Consider the following 20,884-nt stretch of genomic DNA (forward strand, 5'->3'; position numbering starts at 1 on the left):
ACATGAACATGAGGGGAAATAATACTGAGAAATGTATTCATCCCTAAGGAATGTTTTCAGTTTTGGGGCTTGAATTCGGTTGATTCTTTATGCCACTGTAATGACTTTGTACAGCAGTGTAGTATTGTTTTTGTAACTGTTGTACTGTGACACAGAAAAGGCCATGTTGTGGGGAGTGGTACACTGTTTAACAAAGAGGATTTTTAGTCATTGTGTAGTTAGAAAAGACCATCAGCTTGTGCAGCATCCATATAAGTGAACGGTGATGAATTGTGATGATTTGACTCAGAGTTACACTGTCATAATTCATGAACAGAATGGCAGCCAAATATCTGTTATCAGTTAATTAAATAATTAGTACTTCCGGGGGGGGGGGGTGGAATCCTAGTTATAATGTTCTATACTGGAATACCTTCCTTGGAGTTCCTTTCTATCTTGTCCTTTCTTCAGGCTTGGTGTATATATTTTTGGAATAAGCTCATTATGACTGCAATTTTTAAAAAAAGGCAATTGAGCTCTAGTGGAATCACAGAACTTTGAGAGCCATCTAATCAAATTGTCTGCCATGCAAAAATTCACAACTAAAGCATTCTCAAACCAGAGGATGATAGCTCTGCAGGACTCCTGAAAGATGGTCATCCAACATTGGTTTAAAGACCTCCAAAGACAGAGCCCACCATCCTCTGAGGCAGACTATTCCAATGTCGAACAGCTCTTATAGTCAAGAAGTCCTTCCTAATATTTTAGTCAAATTTTGTCTTGTAATTTGAATCCACTAGTTTATGCTTTAATCTCTAGACCAACAGAAAACAAACATGCTTGACCCTGTACACAACTTCATTTCAGTTATTTAAAGAAGACTGTCTTCTTCATGCCTACGCAGCTCTCCTTCATAGAGCATGCTTTTGATGTTGTTATTTTTTATCTTCTTGAATTGTGGTGGCCAAACTGGACATAGTATTCTAGGTTAGGTCACATCAAAGCAGAACAGAGTGGCACTGCTACCATGATTAGTATAGACATTAAATGCCTGCAATTTCAGCTTGGGATCAAATTTGGAGGAGTTTTTGGCCACCACATCACACTATTAATTCATGTTTAGCTTGTGGTTCATTTTTAGACTCTTGATAACTTATACCAATCTCAGGAATGTGTCTTGTAGATCATGTGTTCCATCTGTTCATTCCTCAGTCAAATAATGCATTTTTGAGTAATCTTTGCAAGAACTCTTTGTACAAGTGAATTACAAATATTAAAGAGAACACCTTGGTGTGAGGAATTATAAATATTCCTGTCTGTTCTTGACAACCTGCAGCAAAAATTGGTTTATTCTGTCACTAAACTATAGTCATCATCTGTGTCTGGAGAGAGAAAATGCTTTGGAAACATAGTTCTATACTATGATAATTTATTTGTATTAAATTTTATAAGAAGGAGGGGACTTTGCTTATTTCAATAGAAGAAACAGGATCAAAAGCAAAGAGTCCCCTGAAAATTTCATTTAAATGTAACAGAAATCCCCCACCCCATGCCTTGTCACAAATGGCTTTTGAAAATTGCCACAGTTCTGTTGTGTTGATCTAACAGATTGCCGTGTGAGAAACAGAAGATAATAGCTCTGCTGGACTTCTAAAGCTAACTGATGTCTACCTGTCCGCAATCAGGCTTTTAATCATATTCCTTCTGTACCAGTTGATTTTAAGCCAAACCTCTTCATGTAGTGATAAAGACAGCTAAAACCTATACTGTATATAGAAACAGGTAGAATTGATATTTTTTGAGCTCCTCAAATCCTGTAATCTAATTTCCATATCATTTTATATCATTATAATTATGCATATTATTCATTTGCATTCTAATTGTGTAACTCCAAAACATCCTTTATTGCATTTTTTCTACCACTATGTCTCAGCTTGGTACCATTTTGACAGTACCACTAAAAATGTCTTCCTCACCTTTGCAGTCCACTCTTGAACCTTCCTTCTTCCTATATATGTTGCCTCACTTCGTGCTTACCTGCTTTGTTCCTTATACCATAGCACTGCAGCAATCATCTTCCTTGTTTTTCCTTCCTTTGCCTTATGTTTCAACATCTCTAGTCTTTTCACATTTGTTCTTTGCACACTATCACTATGCCTGTCTTCTTCTCTCCATTTCTTTGCTTCCCTCCTTTTCATCTACTTAACCATTTGAAGTGACCTCTTCCTTGGCTTCTTGAATCCCATCTTCCTTTCTTTCTTTGCGCTACTTTTGCCTCACCTTCCATCTTCTTCAAATCTTCTTTCCATGCTTCTTGTATTCAATGGCTGCCATTGCCTTCCTCTCCAGCTGGGAATGGCCTGCCCAAGGACATCCAGCAGGTTTTATGGCTGTATAAAGATTCAAACCCTGAACCCTGGGTTCTTGTCCACATCCAAAAGACCATACCATATTGGGGGTCTATAGCAAAGCGATTTACACATCCCTCCAGTTGTATTTTTCCTTGTCTTTTTATTCCTGTAAAATAGTGATTCTTAACTTTTTTTGGACTATGAACTCCTTTCATACTTTACTTGCCCCCCCCCCCAACTGACCTCTGAAGCAGTTACTTTACAATTCAAATATTATTTTTAAACGAATTCCTGAAAACTGTGTAGTATGCATATTAACTCAAGTTGTGTCGTATTTCCCTATGTTGGATTTTTCCAAGCAGCTGGAATACTAAGGAGCAGAACATTATGTGAAGTGAAATTCATTGCTTCAACATAACTAGCTATTTGGTATTTGAGAGCTTAGTCATTAAAGGCTTCAGTTCCCCACTTCCAGTGTGGTCACTCCACAAGCTTGACTTGTCTGTGAATAGTTTTTGAGAAAGAACATGACATGTGTTATACAAAGTTGCTATCATCACATACCAAGAAGCTAATGCCAGCCATACAACAATAATTTGCATTGCAATTTGAACATGAATTATTACAGCGTTCCATGCAGACATGCCAGCGCTCCAAGCAGTAACGGCGCTCCATGTGGACATGCCAGCCACATGAACTAGGAGGTGTCTACAGACAACACTGGCTCTTCAGCTTAGAAGTGGAGATGAGCACCATCCCCCAGAGTTGGAATCATCTAGACTTAACGTCAAGGGAAAACCTTTACCTTTACCTTTATGCATTCACAACTTTCCAACGCAGCCTGAACACCTCATTTATGAAGTCATAATCTGATCCTGCTAAATGCAGTGGAGTTTAAAATTTGCATCCAGCATTTTGGATAGATGGTTTTGCACCTAGTGATAATAATCAACCTAATTGCCTGCATCCACCAGAATATTTAAAATAGTAGCTTATTTCAGATGCTGTCCCATAATTATCTCCAAATCCTTTTACGTTTCCTCTTATCTTATTTTTGGCAACATGGAATAAGCAGAATGCCTCTCATAAAGCTTAAACAGCTATGCAGTGTGCCTCTTATGCACAAGGCTCCTCAACAAAGCAACTGGTGACTTGGGCTAGAAAAAAGGAAATCAGTATGTAACTAATTGTTAGGAGTGGCTCCTGTTATTTACTACTCTCTGGTAGTACACAATGTGTCGACATGGTTAAGAGTTGCCTCATTTTTTGTCTACCAGAATGACTAATTTCCCCATGTATGTGTACCTGGTGCCAACATTGCAGCTGTTTCCTTGTCAGCTTTTTCTTTGCCCTGGCACCATGTTTCATGGCTCTGTCTATTCTATAATATGTGCTGCTTTCTTTTGTTTGATTATTGCTCTTGGGATCATTTTATCTCTTGTTTATTTACGCAGTTATTCATAGTTTTAGCTATATCTCTATTTTTCCATGGTATTTGTAAGGGTGGAGGGCAATTTTAAAATGTGTTGAATAAAATATACTGTTGTGCACATTATAGAATTCAGGGTTGAGTTCTGAGCAATGCAAAATGTTTTAATTCAGTTGCTTACAATTCACATCCGAAGAATTATATTTACCAGTATCCTTTGAACATAATGATGTTTTCAGGTTTTCTTTTTATCTATTGAAAATATTTATGTTAACCTTTCTACTACTCCACGTAGCAGCAATTTACAGTATACCATTTATAGCAATAAAATAGATAATGTTAAGCAAAAATATGCATAAATCATAGAGTCATAGAGAAAATCCAGAGCCAGAGCCTCTCCAACATATGATTGTATCATCTTTTTTTTTTTTACACCTTCATCAGTAGAGATCCCACCATGCCTCTTGGCAATTGGTTCTGTTGTCGTACTACCGTGTTTCCCCGAAAATAAGACAGTGTCTTATATTAATTTTTGCTCCCAAAGATGCTCTAGGTCTTATTTTCAGGGGATGTCTTATTTTTCCATGAAGAAGAATTCACATTTATTGTTGAACAAAAAATGAACATTTATATAATACTGTACAGTAGTTGTCATCACCAACCAGCATAACCAGACAAACTGTGAATCCTATCAAGAATTTCTTGTAACTACCATTATTTCCATGTACAATACTCTATGGAAGGTACATTTACCGATGCTGCATGCTCTGGTGTTCTGTTCATTGGGCATGCTTCGAAACAAAAACTTTGCTAGGTCTTACTTTCAGGGGAGGCCTTATATTTAGCAATTCAGCAAAACCTCTACTGGGTCTTATTTTCAGGGGATGTCTTATTTTAGGGGAAACAGGGTAATCTTACTTCAATGTGTTTCCTATGGACAACTTTCTTATGATGACATCCTATAATATAGTGCTTAAGGAGGAATATGAAAGAAGTGTATAATGTATGTACGAGGGTTGAATGAAAAGTAATGCCTCCACCTTCGTAACTTCTCAACAGATGGCAGCACTGGTATGTGGCAGGTACTGGCTTTTTCAGTAGACTCTCCTCTACAGTTCCATTTGGCAGGAAGCCTTAGCATTGAACGGTTGTGTTGTTAAAGTGCAAAATAAGGAACCCTGCACAGACACTCGGTCAATGCGACTTAAGCAACGTGCAGTCATTGAATTCTTGACAGCAGAAGGTGTCACCCCAAAGGAGATTCATCAGAGAATGCAAGCTCTTTATGGTGATTGTGTTGATGTGAGTGCTGTGCGTCATTGGGCGAGTAAATTTAAAGATGTTGAGGTGGGAACATCTGACTTGCATGACAAACAAAGAGTTGGACGTCCTGTAACAGCAACCACTGAGTTTCACAAGCAAAAGGTTGACAGATTGATTCAGGACAATTGTCATATCACTCAGAGAGAAATTTCAAGCATAATCAGCATAATTTCACAAGAACGTATAGGTCACATTATTGCTTTGCTTGGCTATCAGAAGATCTGTGCACAGTGGGTACTGTGAGATGCTGGTTGCGGAAACAGAGTGTCGACTTATTCCGTGACGGCTTCAGAAAACTTGTTCATTGTTGGCAGAAATTTATCCAATTGTCTGGTGATTTTGTGGAAAAATGAATAATAGTAGTTAAAGAGCACATTCTAAAGATTATTTCTGCATTTGATTTATTAAAATATTCCCATCCAAACCCAAGTAATGAAGGTGGAGGCATTCCCTCGTATGTAAACAAATAGGCTAGAGATAGGTCCTTTTTCTCTTGGAATACCAGAATCAGACAACCTCCAGTGTAACCGAAGAGCAGAAAGTGCAGGATAGACAAAAGGATGTATGTCAGCACATACTATATTGTAAACTATGCGGTTGACTGCCTCACAGTAAGCTGATGCCACCAACTTGGACAGCTTTAAAAGAAGATTAAATAAGATGAAGGATAACAGCCCTGCGGATAACAGTAGCCTCTAGTCACTATGAATGATACAACTTTCAATAGCTACAGATGATGGCTATATGTCTCTTGCCTCAAAATATCAGTTGCAATAGTGGGAAACAGGCATTCCTGTTTGTTGTTAAAAGTCAGGAAAAACAAAACACCCAAACAATAGTATTATTATTTTTTCCTTTTCTCATGTCATTTTCTCTTTACTTCAGTGTTTCTGTTTTCAGCAAAACACCGGTCAAATCATAATAAATATCATTAATGCATCTGGCTGTAATATACGGTATGCATTTTCCTAGTAGAATATGTGCATATCTTCCAACTGAAATAATTGCACACACATTGACCACTCTGTGTTTCTGTTTCAGCTTCAGATATAGCAGCAGAACAGGGACAAATCCTGGTCATCGCCACAGCTGCTGTTGGTGGATTTACTCTCCTTGTCATTCTCACTCTGTTCTTCCTCATCACTGGAAGGTAACATTGACATTGTAACTGATTTTATGCAAAGCATTGGTCATGGTCACTTAAGATTACTTTACACTTCGAACTGAGGAAGCCTACAGAGTTCACTAGTGCTACCATCTCAGTGGCAAAGTGCATACTCAGTAATTCATACACACAAATATTTATCAATTAATGTAAATAAAGATATACTGACCTACCAACCAAATCTAAGCATCACATAATATGAAATAAATAACATAACGTTACATTTTAGAATATTGCAACTTGGTAAATCTGTGAAATTTTTAACTGTATATAAATGCCTTTGTGTTATTCAATTAATAATTATAAACACATACGCAGTGCCAAGAATGGATTTACAATTTGTTGTACTTGGTTGAGATACTCAAGCATGTCTTCCATTTTCCTGTTAAAATGATATGAAAAGCAAATACATTAAAATCAAACATAACTATTAATATTGGCAAAATGTTTTAACTGATCTTAGAAATTGCATATAAGCCTCCATATTATCCAGCAAAAAGCAAGAAATACTATGTTTATAATGAAAAGGAGGCTCAGAAAAGACACACTTGTACAATGTGATCAGCTATTTTTGAGAGAATATGCATAGGAGGAAACTGCAAACACTGTAGTTCTTTAAAAAATCACAATTCTTATAAGAGGGGTTTGTGGCCATAATTTTTCCTGGCTCTCACATCTCTATCTGGTTTCTGAAATCAATATCCACAATCGGTTTTGTCCAGAAACAGAGCTACAAAGTTTTCACTTCCTTAGATTAGGATAGATTGCTCACTGTGAGAACGATTGTGCCATTTTCTTGTGAAGAATACTATATAGCCCATAACAATTGACCTTTAGTATGAAATTATTGACTTTATGTTTATATATTTTTAAACTCATCCACCTCCATCATGAGATCTCAGGACAGAATTCAGTTAAAACTATGTAAACATTATGCATGTTAAAACAGCAGAAAAGCCTGTTAAAACTTTGTTGAAGTATAGTTAAAACTGTACAAGTATACTTTTTAAAGAAAATATGTTCCCAGATTTTCATTTTACTTGTCACTGAAAAGAAACCAACAATGCCACCAGTTGGTTTCCAAGGGAGGACATTCTATAAATTGAGCTCCGCAGCAGAAAAGATTCTTGCTCATGCTGCCATGCAAAAAATCAGCAGTACTGGTGCACAGAAGAGGTCCTCTACAGCAGTTCTAGGGCAGGTACAGAGAGAAGCACTCCTTTAAGTTAATGCCTCAAGCCATTTAGGCTTTTAATGTTATCACTCACATCATGAATTCAGATCAGAAGTGAACTGTAGCAAGTGCAACCCCTTTCAAATCAGTGTTATGTGTTGTTTTAAAGCAGGTATGAGCAAACTTCGGCCCTCCAGATGTTTTGAATGTCAACTCCCAGAAATCCCAGCCAGCTTAGGAATTGTGGGAGTTAAAGTCTCAAACACCTGGAGGGTCCAGGTTTGCCCATTCCAGTTTTAAAGACCATTTTAAGTGTATGTGTTATATTTTAATCTGTTTTGCCTTAATCAATATGATTATATATTGATTTCATATTAATCAATATGATTTTAATGTGGCAGTCATGCCAGCCACATGACCTATGGACAACACTGGCTCTTCGGCTTAGAAATGGAGATGAGTACCAACCCCCAGAGTCGGGCATGACTAGACATAATGTCAGGGGAAAACCTTTACCTTTTTACCTTATTTTTTAATGTTTGTATTAAAACTTTGACCAAAATGTAGGACTGTTAACTGTCTTGAGTCTCCATGGGGAAAAAGGTAGGGTATCAATAAAATAAATAATAGTAATAATAATAGTAATAATAATGATATTGTTCTTCTTATATGGGAACTGACAGTTATTTTCCCAAGGTTGACAGGCATTGACACATATTTGTTCTCACTGGCTGCAGTTGTATCTTTCTTTCCAGTTAACTTACCAGGGAATGTGAGCTAAGAGGCTGACACTAGTCCAGGGATGACCACTTTGAGTATTACTGGCCTCTATGATATGCCAATCAGCAATCATACTTCTCCATTTTGCACTAGCTATAGCTTCAAAAATTATGTTCAAGGGCAATCTTATGTACATTTAATTGCACTAGTAAACTAGAAGATTACCAGCGCTTGAACTATTGTGCCTAAGTTATTAATCAAAGCCAAAGGTGGTGCATTAGTTGGTACCGGACATTCTGAGCCACAGAGTCCTCTTATCTGCCAGTGGCAGAGGCAGACCTAGGAGTACTCTCAGGGGATTCCTACACATCTCCAGGGAAAGTGCAACCCATCCAGGTCAGGTTGCTTACTCAATTCCTGGATTTAAGAGCTATCACTTTACAGAATCTCCAATCCTATCTTATCAGGATTCAGCCTTGGTTTATGTGCCTTGATTTGTTACAGCAATAAGGTTTTGTCCCAGCACCTACACAGCCACAGCTGACTCAGGTACTAAAGAGAATTATGGCTGGATTCCAACTGTATAGTGATAGTACCCACCCCAAATATGATCTCACTCACCTAAAAGCTTCATATAGATGTTAAACACATAGGAGACAAAATTGGAACTCCATGGCATGCCCCCAGCTTAATGGCCCAATACTGTTCACTGGAATGGGCCCCACAGATGGACCACAGCAACCCATGTCCAGTGTAGTAGGTTCAATAAAATACTGTAGTGAATGCTGTCATAAGTTGCTGAGAGATCCAGGAATTTCAGCAAGGAAACTCTCCTATCAATCAAACTGGAAGGGGGTATGGGCATTTCTTATTTAAAAGTCCAGTAAATCCTGCAATTGCAAAAAATATCTTTACTAATTAGATATCAGATCTAGACTTAGATCATTGCAATAATCAATGTTGCCAACCTTTGGAATAAATGATTATGATCAGCAAAAATATCCCATTGTGCTGTTACTTTAAGAGCCTTTAAGTGTTTCCTTTAAGGACGTTGGAAACTATTTTAACTTTTTAAATGTTTGCACATTGAATGAGCTCTTACATAAGGTACGAAATTATTTCTTGAAGTTGCTTAAACACCAGCATAAGGAGATCTGTTAGAAGAATGAAGAACAGATAATGTATGGTAGAGATAGAAGTAAACGTTAAAAGTATAAGATCGGGCTGGTGTCCTACAAATGGGTTTTGCTTCACTCTTTAGAATCAGCAATTTGATGCAGTGCTGAATCACAAGGCTGCTAATGAGTCTATTCATATTGAAGAGCCGTGAGGAGATAAACACCTGCATCTGTACTTGACTGAATGATTATCTGCGAACACTGAACACTTCTGCCAGGTTTTGAATAAAATGGAAGGATAAAAACCAGAACACATTGTGTGGGCAGGTGGAGGATACATGGCAAAGAATTTAACAGTTTCATTCTTGTGTTATCAGTCTGTGTTGCAACAGTAGTCAGATTTTGCAGAGGTTAGAGAATCAGTGCAGCATCCTATGATGTCTTAGGACTCAAGAACATTCATGAGAAAAAAAAGAAATCAAGCTCAGTGCAAAACAAAAAAAAGCTGGGAAACACTTCCTTTAAAGAAAATTAAAGTTTAATATTTCTGAGGTTGCCCTTTGTAATAATATTTTTTTTTTCATGTCAGGAAACTTACAGACTTAAGGAACTGTAAGTCGCTTCTGGTGTGAGAGAATTGGCTGTCTGCAAGGATGTTGCTCAGGGGACGCCCAGATGTTTTAATATTTTATCATCCTTGTGGGAGGCTTCTCTCATGTCCCTGTAATTAATAATAATAATAATAATAATCATCATCATCATCATCTTTATTTGTAGACCACCTTATCTCCGCGAAGGGACTCAGGGTGTTTTCCACCATATATGGCAAACATTCAATGCCAGCAAGGAAAAACATACAAATTACATCAAAACAGATCACATCAAGCAATATATAGGCAGCCTAACCTTAAACTTAATAACAGACAAAAATAGCCAAAGATAAAACTTAAATAATCCATACAAACATAAATATATAGTGTAAATTTATCACTGGGCAAAACATTTAAAAACTAACATTGATCTGGTGGCGGGCCACGCTCTCCTCCTGCCACCGCAGCTCCTCTTTGCTCCTCCTCTGAAGATGCTCCCACCACTGCTGCTGCTGCTGCTGTGACGGCGGCGGGTGGGAGCAGAGTGCCCCAGGTGTGGATGCTGCCTCAGAAGCTCGCACGATCAATCTTCTAAGCCCTGCCGTGTGGTATGCGTGCACACCTCCTGCCCCATCACCCATGCCGGCAGAGCTTAGAAGACCGCCGGCAGGGCAAAGAACAATCCAGGCGGCGATGGCGCCCCCTGTTGGTGTGCGCCAAAAGAGGCCACTTCATGTGGACCGCCTCTGTCCACCAGCCATGGTTGAGACAGGGGTGGGACTGAGAACATGGCCACCTCCACAGATTGCAATGCTCAAGCCGGTTTGTATACAGAGATGTGGAAATAGTCTGGGCCTGAAGAGTTTAGGGTTTTGTATAAGCCCAGAGGGGGCAATATTTAGATAGAGAGGAAAGCTGAAAGGACTGAAAAGCCCAATGAAACCAGATGGAATGGACAAAATGAGGACTTTATCCTTCCAAATAAAAATCCCTCCTCAGGAAATTTTCATTTATTTCTCAAATTTCTAGCATTGCAGAGAGCGAGGTTTTAGTGAAAATTGTTTACACTAAAGGTGACATGTTCACATTATTTTGGTATTTTTTTCCCAGCCCCTTTTCTATGGATGTCTAAACAATATTTATAAATACTCAGCTAACATTTTAAATTACTGCAATTTTGGAAATTTAGGATCTAAAGGAAGGTTTTATTTTGCCCCCTTCCAATCCCCTTCCTCCCCCCTGATGGCAGCAAGTCTTGTAAGGTACAAAGGCAAAGTGGAGCTGAACCCAGAAACAAAAGTCTCTGTAAAGAGAGGTCTAAGTGGGTGAGAGTCTGGAATCCAGAGGGGAAATAGTGGAGAAATAAGAAGCTGAAAGTGGAATGAAAAGACAAGATCAGAAGTAGAAGAAGAAAGCAATCAATGAACAAGCATGGCATGGGTAGTAATTAAAGCTCTTAGGAGATAGTTGAGAAATCTGAGGTAAAATAGTCTTAATACCCAGCATTAATCCTCTCAAGGTGTTAAAGATTGGATCCGGTACACTCAAATGCATACATCTTAGAGCAAGTCTTACACTTGATTGCTTTTTAAAAGTTAGACAGAGTGGGCTGCAAAGCAGAGGCGAAGAGGAAAAAATATAAAATCAAGGCATGAAATTATAGAACCAAGTGACAGCACTGGATACAAATGTTCTAACTGTCAAGATTTACATTTAGTCTTTTACTGTATGGTGCTGTTTAATGAACAGTGTTTATAATTTTGTTCTTAGAGCTTTTTCATTTTCATTAAACCTGAAATTGAGGCACCTGAATTTTACAAGCCAACAGGTGGTTGGGCAGCAGTATCTTCATCATATAGCAATAATTCACCCCTCCCCTTTGAAACTCTTCTTCTACCTTCAATATTTACGGAGATGGAAGGTTGCAACATTTTAAACCAGTTGACTTCTGTTTTTTATTTGTCCTTTTTGTGGCATCCCACAATGTGGTTCTAAGGTAATCCTCACCATGAAAGAAAAGGAAAATAAGAAAATCAAAACAAAAGCCTCAAGATACCCAGACAATGTGTCAGCTCACCACAGCCGCTCCTGAATGAACACACGAGACTCTCTGTGATATCACCAGAAACTTTACTGCAGGAAACATAAACATCCGAAAAGCCAAGAATGGGAGACTCCGGCCAACCATCCTTTATATACCCTCCCCTTCATTTGAAAAGTCTCTTCCCGCTCAGTAAAACCCCGCGCAAATTCCCCGCCAAGTCCAGCAGCCGTTTCTTCTCCGAGTCCTGAGACGCAGGTGTCTTATCAATGTCAGTGACCCTGAAACTCAGAGCCACATACAGGCTCTAGTAGCAGGGTTCTGACATGGCGTCCTCCTCCCCTTCGTCCTGGAAGGAAAAGATTAAACACAACTATTGTTCTCCGCTGTCCAGAGTTCCTTTATACTTTTTTAACAGGCTGCAATGGAATACCGGGTGTACCTTCCCTAGGTCCTTGGGTAGCTTCAGCTCATAGGTCACTTCGTTTATTCTTTTCGCTACCCTGAACGGCCCTATATAGCGTGGAGCCAATTTCTTAGATGGGAACCCCAATTTCAGGTTTTTTGTGCTCAGCCAAACCAGATCTCCTTCGCCCAATTTGTCCCCCTCTCGGCGCCTACGATCTGCAAAGAGCTTGTACTTCTTTTGTGTTTCCCTCAATGCCTCCACCACGGTCTGCCACCCTTGTTTAATTTTGGCCGGCCATTCCTTGTCAGTCTGGCCCTCTCCTTCCTTCCACTCGGGTAGCCTGGGGAAAGGTGCCACCTCCTGTCCGTATACTATTTCGAATGGGGCACGACCTGTGGCCGAATGTACGGCCCCGTTAAAAGCCATCTCAGCAAACGGAAGAAGGTCCGCCCAATCGTCCTGTCTATAATTGGTGTACATCCTCAAGAATTGGCACAGTGTCTGTTGGGTACGTTCGACCCCCCCGTTGGTCGCGGGATGAAAAGCCGAGCTCAGATTCCTTTCCGCTCCTAACAGCTGTAAGAATTTTCCCCAAAATTTTGCAGTGAATTGGACTCCCCGGTCGCTAATTATTTTGTCGGGGCACCCATGTAGGCGATATACATGCTTCACATACAAATCAGCGAGCTTTTCAGCCGAGGGGAGTTTCGGCAGGGCCACAAAGTGTGCCTGTTTTGAGAATAGGTCCAATATTGTCCAAATGTATCTGTGGCCTCTGCTGGGGGGTAGTTCGCCTACAAAATCCATTGCCACGCATTCCCATGGCCTCATGGGCTCCACCACCTTCTGCAATAGCCCCTGGGGCTTCCCAGGTGGTGTCTTGCCCTCTGCACATAATTCACACTGCGTGACGTACCCCCTGGCGTCTTTCCTCATTCCGGGCCACCAGCATTGTTTGGCCAACAGTTTAATAGTCCTGGTGGGGCCTAGATGACCTGCACCCTTGTTATCGTGGCATTTCCTTAACATTTCTTGTCTTAAACATTCAGGAATATACAATTTCTTATTAACAAACACCAAATCCCCACACAGTTCTCCCTGTTCTTTGTTCGTTTGTAACCATTTGTCCATTCCATATGCTCGCTTCAACTCTTCCTCCCATATTTCTCCTCCCCCCGTGGAAATGGCAGTGCGTTTGTTTTCTTTGGCTGCTTGTGCTTGAGTCAGTACTGCCAGGCCCCATTGCTTATCTAGGAAAAGGCTCCCCTCAGATTCCTGAATTCCTCCCCCGTGCTGAGGCATCCGAGAGAGAGCGTCAGCGAGTATGTTGTGTTTCCCCTGGAAGAACTTGAGCCTGAAATCAAAACGGCTGAAATATTGGGCCCATCTAATCTGCTTCGCTGATAGTTTACGAGGGGATCTCAGATACTGTAAATTTCTATGATCAGTCCACACCTCAAACGGTGTTCCACTTCCTTCCAGAAAGTGTCTCCAGCACTCTAGTGCTTTCAGAATCGCTAAGGCTTCTCTCTCCCAAATCGGCCAGTTTTTTTCTGTATCGCTAAACTTTTTCGACAGATAGCCACATGGCTTCAGGTTCCCCCCCTCGTCTTTCTGCAGCAGAACTGCCCCATATGCCCGGTCTGACGCATCGCAATGTAGTACAAAGGCCTTAGACATATCAGGGTGCTGTAGGACAGGCTCCTCGGTAAAACGCTTTTTTAGGGCTTCGAAAGCTTCCTGGCATTCTATTGTCCAGGTCAGTTTGGCCCCTGGGGCCTTCACTTTGGCTGTTTCTCCCCTGCCTTTAGTCTTTAACAAATCCGTTAATGGCAAAGTGAGGCGCGCAAAGTCCTTGATAAATGTTCTATAGAAGTTTGCGAACCCCAGGAAGGATTGCAGCTGCTTCCGTGTTCTGGGGGCTTCCCACCCCCTTACGTCTTCCACCTTCGCAGGGTCCATCGCCACTCCCTGGGAGGAAATCCTATACCCCAGAAAGTCTATCTGGTCTTTATTGAACTCGCACTTGGCAAGCTTCGCATACAGCTTCGCTTCCCTCAACTTTTGTAGGACTTCCCTGACTAGTTCTACGTGTTGCTCCTTGGTCCGAGACATTATCAATATGTCATCTAAAAAAATAAAGACTCCCTTGTACAATAATGGATGCAACACTTCGTTGATCAATTGCATGAACGCATAAACCGAATGGGAGCACACAATAATTGAATAATCCGAAGGCGCAGGAGAAGGCCGTCTTCCACCTATCCTCTGGTTTGATCTGCAATTTATGGTAAGCCTCAATTAAATCCAATTTAGTGAATATCTGTCCCTCCGATAACTGGGCGATCAAGTCCTTCACTAAGGGTAGAGGGTATTTATTTACAGTACTGATTGCATTCAGGCCCCTGTAGTCAATGCAGAGCCTCAGCGTTTGGTCCTTTTTCCTCCTAAACAACACAGGTGCCCCTAAAGGGGAGTTCGAAGGTTCTATGAAACCTCTCGCTAGGTTTTTATCAGTGTACTTTCTCAGTTCCTCCTTTTCCCTAGCCGACATCGGGTATATCTTTGCCTTGGGAAGCTCTGCTCCTGGGACTAGCTCTATTTTCACTTCAACTCTCCGCTTCGGTGGGAAATTGTCTGCTTCCTTCTCGTCAAACACGTCCACAAAATCCCGATACTCTGGGGGTAATTTATCTGCCAGTTCTGCTATTCTGACAGAGTCTTCCTCCCCCCTTTTCCCCGGCTCCCTCTCAACTTCCTGGCTCCCTTCTTCCAAACTCATCCCGAAAATCATGCTCTTATCCTCCCAGTTGATTTGCGGGTTGGCCTGCCCCAGCCACGGCATGCCTAGTATAACATTATAGCTGGCTATTTGTGATATCACAAATGACACCTTTCCTTCCCAACTCCCTATCTTACACTTTACATCTTCGGCACTGTACCTAGCTAACGATCCTGATGCTGTGGATCCGTCCAACTGCGAAAATGCTATTGGGGATTCTAGGTTCGTCCTTTCGCATCCTAATCCCTCGGCTAATTCAGGGGAAATGATGTTCTTGGAACATCCACAATCCACAAACGCTTTGCAGGTTGCTTGTTTGCTGCCATTTTCAAGCTGAATGGGGACCACTATCATAGCTTTGTCCTGACTTACCAACCCCCCCGAATGGTGCCTCATCGGTGTTTCTTCCTCGGCGCGTTTTCCTGCCACGGCTCTTGGTTTGGGCTGGCCTCCGCTTTCCCCTTTTCTCTGCCAGCACTCGGCAGCTCTGTGGCCCAACCGGCCGCACACAAAGCAGCCACTCCTGCTGGCGCTCACGTTCCCTGTCGGCTCCGCTCTCCTCCCGGCTGGGGCTGATCCCTCCTTCCGGCTCCCCTCTTTCATCTGCGGCCGTTGCTGTAGCGCTCCTCGGTGCCTCCTCGCCTGGGCCAGCGATGTCTCGACGCGCCCCGCCAGCTGAATCCATCCGCGCAGTGTGTCAGGCTCATCACGATGCACCGCCAGGAGAGGATCTCCCGCCTGAGCCCCTCTTTGAAGAGTTCCATCTTTGTCACTGCAGACCATTCCAGCACCTTTTCGGCGAGGCATTGGAATTCCTCCGCATACTCAGATACCGACCTCTGCCCCTGGGAGACGGTCTTCAACTTCTCCCTCGCCCGGATCTGCTCCAATGGATCTCGGAAACGGGTCTCCAGGGCCCCCATAAAGCGTCGGACTGACCCCAGACATGGGTCGCGCCGCGCGTGCAGCTGAACGTACCAGCTAGCCGCTCCCCTCTTCAACACTGCGCCAATGGCCCGTATCCGGCTGGATTCCGTTCTAAAAGTGTGAGCATTGTCCTCCATATAGCCCCTCACCGTGGTAAGGAAAAAATCCAGTTCAGAGGACTCTCCCCCAAACTCGATCCTTAGTTCCTCTCGTCTCGGTAGGGGTCCCTGTGGTGGCAATCCCCAATTCTCCGCCCGTCGCAAGCCCCCTTGCGGACCAGTGGGCCCCGCTGCCGTTTCTCTTGGCCCTGTGCCACGCCCGGCATTCGCCAGGGGCACTAGGGTCTCAGCTGGGAGCGTAGCCGGGATTCTCGGAGGCTTTTCCCCTTCGTCGTCACTCTCCTCCACCCGCGTCAGGCTTGTTTGGGTCTTGGGCCGGGCGCCGGGCTCCTTTCGCATTTCCCTTCCCTTCGGTGCTGGGAGGTCTGCAAAGCCCTGGCTGCTTCCCACGCTCACGTCCCACATTGAGCCAGCCCGAAGTTCCCTTCCTCTCTCTGGCTCCGCCAAAAACGCCAGGCGCTCCATCGCCCTCGACATTACTGCCAGGGTGGTCTCCAACGCCGACATCCTCTCCTCCAGAAACACCATCCTTTGTGGGCCTGGGGAAGGTGAACCTTCCTCTCCTCCGGTGCTGTCTCCCCACACCACTCCACGCCTCTGGGTTACCCCATTTGGCTGGGCATAAGCGGTGGATGACGCCAGGGCCGCCAGCTGGTGGAACTCAGCGTCCGGCTCGGGAGTGGCCCTTCCCGACCTTCCTCCTCCTGCGCCCAAGAGTTCTTCATCCTCCACTTGCATGTTACACCTCACCGCTACGGCGGGATGGTGTCTATATTCTTGGCTTAGTGTCAGCTCACCACAGCCGCTCCTGAATGAACACACGAGACTCTCTGTGATATCACCAGAAACTTTACTGCAGGAAACATAAACATCCGAAAAGCCAAGAATGGGAGACTCCGGCCAACCATCCTTTATATACCCTCCCCCTCATTTGAAAAGTCTCTTCCCGCTCAGTAAAACCCCGCGCAAATTCCCCGCCAAGTCCAGCAGCCGTTTCTTCTCCGAGTCCTGAGACGCAGGTGTCTTATCAATGTCAGTGACCCTGAAACTCAGAGCCACATACAGGCTCTAGTAGCAGGGTTCTGACACAATGTGTATGCTAACTACTTGCCATCACATGTTCCCCTTTGGGGACTTCATTTTTCTCTGAGCTGCATTACTGTGGCATTGTGGAATATCACAAAATAAAACAACGCTACAGTGGTGCTTTAGCATACTTCTGGAAAAGATGAAGAGGAAAGAAAATAGCAGTGAAGCCATAAGGCCTGTCACCCACAATGCATAATCTTACAAACAGGAGGAAATCTGCCACATTCAGGAAAATGTAGGAGTGGGGTCAGGATGATGTGGGAGGGGTGAACAAATTCCCAACACTGAAAGTGTGAAGACATATACAAGAAATATCCAATTTACATCTTGGGAAGATTCCTGCTTCTTTAGAATTTATATAAAAGGAAAATGTCAATTTTCTCCAGAGCAGTTTTATAGCAACCATAAGGAAGTAAGAGGCAGTGGATGTGGGTGGCCTACATATCACACACAAGTTTGAATGAAGCATAGTCTTTTTCCAGTAGGCTTTTATAGATTAGATGAGCAGACGTACTGAGTTTCACATATGCAACTTGCACTAAACTCGAAGGAATTGTGATTGTTTATTTATTTGTTCTTAAAAATGGTTTTTGATTCCAATTTGGGAGTTAGGGCAACTTTAGAGACTGACATCTCTGCAAATAGTTAGCTAGAATAGGTTCAGAACATCATTTAAACGTTTGGTGCTCATTAGTTCAAAGTTCCTGAAGAGTCTTTTTTGTGTTATTAATTATATTACTAACAAATTTCTTAACCTAAAACCTGTTGTTACTCCTAACTAAAGTAGACCTATGAAATCAATGGAATTTATCTCTGTGTGCACTCACTATTCAAAAATTGTGTAGGTCCACACTAGTTTAGACTAACTAACATGATTCCAGTCCTCGTTGTGTTGCTTGCTGGTTTTCTAGCTGTCCTTTTCTGTGACCTGAAAATTGTCTACATTTAAATGTTGGACCAAAAGCAATCATCATGTATATGCAATATCAGTAATTCTGTAGCATTTTAAAAAGTGAAATAATGTTCATTTTTTCCAGATGCCAGTGGTATATAAAGGCAAAAATGAAATCTGAAGAAAAACGAAGAGCTCATTTGCAAAATGGACACTGTAAGTAAAGCAATATGTGATATTCATACTTAACTGAGAATTAACCCTTGTATTTATATATATTCTCCATCATATATAAAGCTGCCATATTTATATATTTTCTCATTTTGTATCTACCTGTTTCATACTTACCATATATACTCATGTATATGTCAACCTCATATATTAGTTGAAGGCAGGTTTTGGGGCCAAAGTTATGAATTTTGATATGACCCATGGATAAGCTGATAGTCATTCCACAGAATGGGGAAAGCATCAAAGCCACCTTATGGTCAGGCACCTCCATCACCATTACCTCTCCCAGGAATTCAGAAAAGTCAGAAGTGCTGCCATAACGGAGAAAATAGAGGGTGCTGGTACTTCTTTTAGCTTCTTCTAAGATGGCCTAAGCTCTTGCCTTCTACCACTCTACTCAGAGAAGGAAATAATTCTTAAGAGTTAAGATACTGCACTTACACTGGCCTGTGAGTAGATCAATCCAAGTTTTTGAGATAGATTTTTGACTAAAGTTTCTAGAGTAATTGAAGATTAACTCTTGTATATTTTCTGATTTTGATTGATAGAAGGGACTTGTTGTGACTCAGCCTCAGAGTGACTCTGATGAGGATTTTGGGATACAGGTTCAAGATGGAGGGATTAAGGTTCAGGATGAGTTTCAAGATGACGCTGATGGGAATTATGGGATTCATGTGCAGGGTGTTCCTGCTGTGAAAGATGGGGAACAAGGAGGCTTTCCCATGGGAGGAAATGGTGTTGTTGTTGCTGATGTTTCCCAGGTGCAAGAAGCAGGAAGGGAGAGCAGTTCCCAGCCTGATAACACTAACGAGTAGTTTGGCCTTGACGATACTCTGGATCGGGCCAGCCACTTGGAATTTAGGGGAGTTCGCAGAAGTCTTAGATTAGCAAATAAGAGAGAGGTCAAAGGGCAAAGGAATGCCTTCATGTTATGCTATTAAAACAGTTTGCTGAGAGAGGAATCTTTGTCAAAGCAACGTCTCGTTTGAGTTAGAAGCAGCTCTTGCTTTCTTGGGTTATCCTGTAATCAAGTTCATGGGACTATGTTGTGTATTAATGGAACCTTGTTCTATGCCCAAGATTTTCTTGGATTAATCTGTATAGTCTTGGGTTTGCAACAATCTTTTGGATCTTTACTTTTGCTTTTTAAGAACTATTTATTTCCTATTTACTAATAAACTACAAATGACTTCAATCTGTGTACAGCCTGGTGTGTTCAGCAAGGTTAAGCTATCCTGAGGTGCGACAGGACTTGCTGTCCTCTAAGGCTCATATTTTAATAATATCTAGCATGAACCAACTTAGTGTGTATCTGCAATCACTCATCTACACCTACCCTAAAATTCCCATCTGGAGCAGGAATGCAATAAACTGGACCTGGAGCCACAGAGCTGCTCAGATCCCCCATCCCCAACCCACCGCCGTGCCATGGGGTGAAGTCCAGATTGTCCAGTTGGGCTGAAACTGTTTCGGCCCTGCTGGACTGAGTGCAAGGGAAAGAGGATGTTGGCACAGGTCTGTGTGGATAGTGGGCCAATTCACTTTGAAGTCGGTCTTCTGCCCACACATAGCCCAAAGTAGAGGGTTGCTCTGGTGTTTCAGTAAAACTTTGGAACATTCTTCAACTTTGTTTAATGTAGGGCTAAACTAGTTCAGTCTGGGTTACCCAGTGTTAAGTACCAGAAGTCTTTGGACATCATCTGTACATCCAAGATTGACTTCTAGTCCACTTTGGGTTATAGGGCCAATTTAAACAAGCCCTTAGACTTGTTTACAGAAGCTTATGAACAGGAGCAGTTACCTCCACCTCAAAGTTGAGAGAAGTGCCATAAACTCTACACAATTTCTTCCAGCACTGAAGAACTGGGGCACCTTCTCCTCAGACAAGTATGCACGTATAATATATCAAGTAAATAAACATAGCAGCTTTTCTATATACATACACCAAAAAGCATTCCAAAGATCTAAGAACTTTTGTCAGGTTTTATTTTTTAATCTATGTTTATTCCAAGATGTTTATCTTAGGAAAGAAAACAATTTCGAACACCTTTGTAGACTTCAAAATGAAAGTGTTTGTCTTTTTATCAACTCTGATGATATTTTTGTACATTTCCACCTGTTCCTCATTATGTGATTTTCTCTGAAGTTCCAATTTCTGCCTGATGAGAATCCTATCAAACTTGTTTATTTAAAAAAAATCATTTTCATTTTCATAGTGGAATTGTTTCCACAAAGAAAATGTATTCAGTGTCAGCTCTTCCAGAGATTTAAAACATATATCAGTGAAGTTAGAATTGAGACTTAAGCAGATGAATCAATTTATAATTTTCCCCAGCAGCAAACATTCCACCCCCACACCAATCCATAGAAAAGAGATATGGGGCAGCTTGGAGACAAGGAAGGGGGTTCAATATAAACTGAGCATGCCTCAGGTAAAAGTAAATAAAATCAATAATAGATCATGGAAGGAGATTTCAAGATTGACCGCTTCACCAATTATGTTCAAGCTAGGGGCCGGATCAACAGCCTATTTCAAAACTTACCT

General features: G+C 41.8%; 1 protein-coding gene across 9 annotated transcripts in view; it reads left to right on the forward strand.

Moving 5' to 3' along the window:
• epha6 (EPH receptor A6) overlaps positions 1–20,884 on the forward strand; it is a 579,601-nt gene that overhangs the window by 418,709 nt on the left and 140,008 nt on the right. For all 9 annotated transcript variants that reach the window (XR_010004132.1, XM_062974910.1, XM_062974912.1 and 6 more), the window contains 2 exons: positions 6,124–6,232; positions 18,254–18,324. Coding sequence is in view for 8 of the 9 variants with exons in the window: in XM_062974910.1 (XP_062830980.1) it covers positions 6,124–6,232; positions 18,254–18,324 (180 nt within the window). In the remaining variant the exon portion in view is untranslated. Of the gene's footprint in view, positions 1–6,123; positions 6,233–18,253; positions 18,325–20,884 lie in introns of those variants that run through there.

The sequence above is a fragment of the Anolis carolinensis genome, chromosome 3 (assembly GCF_035594765.1).
Source record: "Anolis carolinensis isolate JA03-04 chromosome 3, rAnoCar3.1.pri, whole genome shotgun sequence".
In the NCBI taxonomy this organism is placed as follows: domain Eukaryota; kingdom Metazoa; phylum Chordata; class Lepidosauria; order Squamata; family Dactyloidae; genus Anolis; species Anolis carolinensis.